At 38.0% G+C, this 6,000-nt stretch overlaps 1 protein-coding gene across 2 annotated transcripts in view; it reads left to right on the top strand.

The window, feature by feature from the left end:
- Positions 1 to 6,000, top strand: part of PARD3B (par-3 family cell polarity regulator beta) — a 1,108,767-nt gene that overhangs the window by 655,631 nt on the left and 447,136 nt on the right. For both annotated transcript variants that reach the window (XM_032277671.1, XM_032277670.1), the window contains exon 15: positions 2,265 to 2,380. In XM_032277671.1, coding sequence (XP_032133562.1) covers positions 2,265 to 2,380 — 116 coding nt within the window. The remainder of the gene's footprint in view (positions 1 to 2,264; positions 2,381 to 6,000) is intronic.

Raw genomic sequence — 6,000 nt, 5'->3', positions numbered from 1 at the left:
AAGTATTGGTATTAGGCCATGCTAGTGTCGGTAATATTAAATGGGTCCAGGATTTTTGTTTGCAATTGGCATATTTTGTCATTACTAGATACCATATCTAGTACACTTTCCATATCAGTGGCTTCATGTATTGGGGTTGTACCCAGACACCAGGAAGGAAACCGAACAAAAGTTACATAATTCCAGGGGAAGGTTTAAACTACTTGAGACATTTTTATGAAAACATATGGAATCTTTTCATTGGCAAGTGCCTTAGACCCTCATTCAAAAAGCTCACTAACCTACAGAAGTAAGAAAAGGTTTATTAATAGCTCAGGTTGATCAACTCTGTGTGCTAGGTACTTTCTCAATATGAAACATAGCTTACATATCTTTAAAAAAATTTAAAGAGTACTAAATTATATTCCTATCCATTTGATGGATGAGAAAACTGAGGCCACCCACCCTGACATTTTCCTACAGGGGTCAGTCTCCTAACTGTCATACCACATTGCCCTTCTAAATAGCAGGAAAAAGGGCTCCTAGTCACAGACCTACTGTGAGTCTGACAGAGCTGTCAAAGAAACTGTAAAAAGCAGAGATAATGGGAAAAAGCTCAGAAACTTATAGTAGTTTGGGAAGCAAAAGTAGGTCAATTTGTTTATCTGCTTCTTTGTTAACTAATGTATCTGTTTCTGTAGCATGCACCATGTACCAGGCACTAATGTCCTTGCTTTAGGAGTCTTCACTCATTCTATTCTCTGAACAACTGTATGAGGTAGAGAGTGTAATTTTACTCATTTTATACATAAGGAAATTGAAGCCCAGAGAGGTCCAGTAACTGTCTTAGTTGACACAACTAGTAAGTACTGGAGCCAGGATTTATAGCTGGGCAGACCTGCCCTGGCAGCCAGGCTCTTGAGCACAGTGCTGTGCTGGTGTCACAAGTATTTCCTTTTTGGGGGCAGGTTGGGGGAGGTGAGGCCTACCTCTGTCACCCAAGCTGGAGTGCAGAGGTGCAATCTTAGTTCACTGCAGCCTCAAACTCCTAGACTCAAGTGATCCTCCAGCCTTAGCCTCCCAAGGAACTGGACTTGCCACCACACCTGGCTGACTGAGTGCTTTCTTAATCTACCCACTGCATTATAAAAATGAGGTTCATGTATTCATTTAGCAATACTATTATTGCTATATACTAATTTTAATATTGCTCGAAAGCAGTATTGAATGTGCAGGGTTGACGAGTTTCAAGTAAAGATTAAACTTATTTTGGTATTTTAGGTCGAATTTCTCCTGTACATTTTAGAAGGATTCTCATTCAAAACAGTTATTTTTGCTATTTTTTTGTTGCTTATAGGATCAAACTCCAACTGTTTGAAAAACCCAGCATTAATACTTTCAGATTTTGTAAGGATACATGATTTGGGTTTTCACTATATTTGAGGTTAAGATAGCAATTATGATGAGATGAGCCACCATGTTTACTTTCCAAACAGATGAGAGTGCCAAGGGGAGAAAATGGCTATATATTTGTATCAAAATTATGTAAATATAATTTATTTCTAGAACAAGTCATTCCCTATAAGTCTCTTATATAATACCCTCTATCTTCAAGGGAAATAAAATATTCAGCAGAAAGGAAGTTCTTTGAGAGTGACTATAAGTACAAAGAAACCTATAATGGGCATTTGATGTTTCTTGTGTCTAAATTGTCACAATTTCCTGTTATTTCCTGTTGGTACTTTTGATGAGCAGACTAGCTGCTCCATGTTAACATTAGTTTTAGAAAAAAGACCTAAATAAAGTAGAAAACCAAACTCCTACCACTATCAGTCATTCAACGGGATGGTTTTCTCTAAAGGATACAATGCTTTCACTTGTTTTTGAAGGAAAGACATAGCTGAGACCACAGAAATCCCTTAACCTGCTTGTGGGCTCTGCTAATGTCTGGTGATGTCTTTGAAGTGCTAGTGTTTTCCAGGCTCTCTTTATCCACTTAAAGTTAGATAGTGTACAGCAGGATCCCAGTTAGCAGAAATCAGTAAAGAGTAAAACACGATATTACCCAGGTAATATTTTATTTAAATAGTACAGTGTGATAAAGTACACGAAAACAGAGTTGCTACATCTCATAAAAGAAACCTGAGATTTAAGAATTAGTTTAAAATATGTGTTAAGAAGCTGCACAGAGTGATGAGTGGCTGTGTTCAAAATGAGAACTGCTTCCTCATTTTTTAAAAGATTTTATTTTAAACCTAAATATAATATATGGCTTCCTTCCACAGCTCTGGGGTGGATTCAGCAGTATATTTTCCAGATCAGCACATCAACTTCAGATCTGTGACACCGGCCAGGGAGCCTGAATCAATTAATTTGAAAGCCTCGAAGAGCATGGACCTTGGTAAGCAAGGGTGAGGTGACATCCAGGTCAGCTTTCCAGCCTCAGCCCATCTATCTTCCCAAATGTCCTGGTTTTGTTTCTTCAACTCAAACTTCGGGGAACAAGGTCTGCAGAAGCCTGAAGGAAGGGATTAATGGCCATTCCACCTTCCTGTCTCTTCACACATTTAATTGTAATTACCCACCTTGTAAAACAAAGAGGAGTGATTCATTTTTACAAAATGATCTATAAATGATCCTCCCATTATAGATCACAAAAATATGATTTCTTTTGGAGGATCTGGATCCCAAAAGCATCTTTCGCTCCTCTGTCTGCCTTTGCGTCTGCACTCTCGCTTCAGCCAGTGCATTTCCACTCTGTGTGGGCATACCTGTTGCAAAGCCTGGGACGATCATGTGGTCCAAAGCACCCTTTGCCTTGGGCCTTCACACCCTTCTATTCTTCTCCATGTGAGATGGATAGGGATGGCAGCAATGCAGAAGATTCAGCTTTTTAAATGCCTATCCTCAAATCCTGTGACACTGGAGGGACAAAGGATCTCTTGGGCTTGTGGGCTTGCCACACTGAGGGTGTCAAGGTACCCTGGGTCCATGTCTGAACAACCTCTCTGAGGTTCTGAGCACCACAGGGAACTTCTAGGTGACTGGTGGGTGCCAGGGCAGAGCGAGAGCCCCTGTCAGCTGTGTTCTACAAGCCTTGGGACATATCAGATACCCCGGAGTATCACTGCCTTCTCATGGGCTGTTAGAGAGAACCCTGTTAGAGAAAAGTACGGGTACAAAATACATTCTCAGCAAAATATCTATTGCCTCATGAATGCTTGCAGGCCAAGCTTTGCAGTTGTTTTTTCTCGAGGCATATTATATATTTCATCAGTAACAATGAGAAAATAGAATAATCAAAAGTTCGTGCTCCACCAAACAATCTAATAAATAGTGCTTATCTGTTACTTATTTACAGGAGTTCAGGAAAATGCTCAATCGTGATGAAACAAGAGAAGTTGATTCTGTTTTGTATAAATTAGCTAAATCACTGAGATGCATTTGCTGTAATCGCCTATAGTGAGAGACAGATAGAAACCTTAACTAGGAAGCTGTTTTGAACACTGGTCAGAAAGGGTATTTTCTCAAGCGTGAAACTTTTGACAAACTAAAGGAATAATTTGTGAACAGCGACACAGGTTATTACTAATAATTTAAGGAGCAGTTCATTTTTATAGAGTGTCGGATAAACATTTCCTGTTCTGTCTTCCCAATTTCTCTGCAAAGAAGGTGAATGGATCAACACTGCTCTTATTTTTAAGGAGAGAAATACATTACTGTTTTATCATTTAATTAACACAGACACTATTATGGTTCTAAAAAGGAAAAAAAAGCACCCATTTTAAGTTAAGACAGAACAAATATTATGAAATCTGTAAATGATATAGCCTAAGACATGTCCAGAATCAGTATTTTTGCTTACATTTTATTTTATTTTAATTTTAGATGTAATCTCACTCTGTCACCCAGGATGGAGTGCAGTGGTGTGATCTTGGCTCACTGCAACCTACACCTCCTGGGTTCAAGCAATTCTCTTGCCTCAGCTGCTGGAGTAGCTGGGATTGCAAAGCATCTGTCACTAAGCCCGCCTATTTTTTTTTTTTTTTTGTATTTTTAGTAGAGACAGGGTTTCACCGTGTTGGCCAGGCTGGTCTCAAATTCCTGATCTCAACTGATCTGCCTGCCTTGGCTTCCCAAAGTGCTAGGATTATAGGTGTGAGCCACTGTGCCGAGCTGTTTTGTTTATATTTATTACCAAAAACTGTTTTTGAGTTTTCTCTTCTAAACTGAGATACTCTTTGCAAGATACACGAAGTAGCGGTCATTCTTTGCATTTTTTATACATATGCCATAAATGACAAAAATAACAGTAAGTTTTGTTCATTTTACAGTATTGGTCAGGTTATGAGCTATTTTCTTCAGGACCCTAGTATCAAACTAAAAGCATTGGCTAAAATGCACCATACAGTGGAAATAATAACTTGCTGTTAAAACAAGTTTCGAGTAATTATCAAAGTTTGGTCCTTTGCAGGAAGTAGCAGGCTAAAGCCAGCAGTCTTGCAGAAGGCCCTGAGCGTCAGCATTCTAGGACCATTCTGATCCCTTCTTCCCGGAACAATCAGGGAGCCTAACAAATGTGTTAACTTTCTTAATGTGAAATTCACCTAGGTAATACCCCAATGGTAAACGTTTGAAAGTGTCTTTTCTGTTTAATTAGGAAAATAGACTATATCTATAGTTTCATCTCACTATATATAAATACATAGCACTAGACCAGTGCAAAAAATTAATTTATTTGCTCAAAAGGTAGGTGACTATGTTTATAGGAATAATACTAGCAAGATCTTGATTCTTTAAAATGTTTTAACCTTCTTTAAAACGTTTTAACAAGTATCCTGTTTAGGTTGAATACCAAGTTTGTGCTATCTATTTTTGACCTGGGAAACTAGAGTTTTCATATGGTTCAAAATAAAAGAGATAGAACCTTCTATTTGTTGCATAATTAATTTAGGTTGGCCATTTCTCACTTTATAAAGTCTGTAGGAACCTTCAAAGGCTGATGGGCCCTATCAGCACCTTTGTTTTTGTTTCATATTTGCTACTGAGGCCAAGCTGGTATTTTAACTTGCATGTTAATGAGTCATTGTTCATCTACTCAAGCTATTTTAAAGCAGCTTCCATTTACTTATGTTCACTTATGTTTTCAAAGACAGACAATTCCAATTAAGAAAAATGAAGCCTTCTCATTCTCATCTATTTTACCTATTCACCAGACACATAGTTTAAAATGTAAATCCTCCGCTGGGCACAGTGTCTCGTGCCTGTAATCACAGCTCTTTGGGATTCTGAGGTGGGTGGATCACAAAGTCAGGAGTTCAAGACCATCCTGGCTAACATGGTGAAACCCTGTCTCTACTAAAAATACGAAAAATTAGCTGGGCATGGTGGCACGCACCTTTAGTCCCGTCTACTTGGGAGGCTGAGGCAGGAGAATCACTTGAACCTCGGGAAGCAAGGTTGCAGTGAGCTAAGATCACACTACTGTTCTGCAGCCTGGGAAATAGAGGGAGACTCTGTCTCAAAAAAAAAAAAAAATTATCCTGGAAAGCATAGTTGCTCCCGCATCTATGTATCTATATCACATATGGTTTCTTTATACTAGTTGCATTGTGTTACATTCATTCATCTTCATTTATAGTTTTACTTTTCTCTTCCCCTTCTGATGGAGTGTGGACTTAATATACAGTTCTTTTGTGGTGGTTTGGTGGGTTTTTGAGTCCTTTGTGTTTGAGATTTTGCAATTTGTTTATTTATAGCCTTTGCCAATGTTATTTGTTAATTTTTTCCACTTTGATTTATAAAATATTGTTACATGGGATGCAAGGGTTTTTTTGCAACCCATTATTTGTCTTTTTAGATTGTGATATTTCTTATCATAAAAAATGTTTCAGCCTTGTCAAATGTTTTCATCATTTCTTTTGTTATATTTGAGTTATATGTTTATCTCATTTATTTTCTTCTGGTACTTTTAGAGGCTTTTAAAAAGAAAGTATTTAGCAATCTATCATGTATTTTTAT

This window comes from Sapajus apella, unplaced genomic scaffold (assembly GCF_009761245.1).
Source record: "Sapajus apella isolate SASKATOON/1434 unplaced genomic scaffold, GSC_monkey_1.0 scaffold10, whole genome shotgun sequence".
NCBI classification, from domain to species: Eukaryota; Metazoa; Chordata; class Mammalia; order Primates; family Cebidae; genus Sapajus; species Sapajus apella.
The sequence above is the reverse complement of the archived record's forward strand: the minus strand, read 5'-3'. Positions and strand labels throughout refer to the sequence as shown.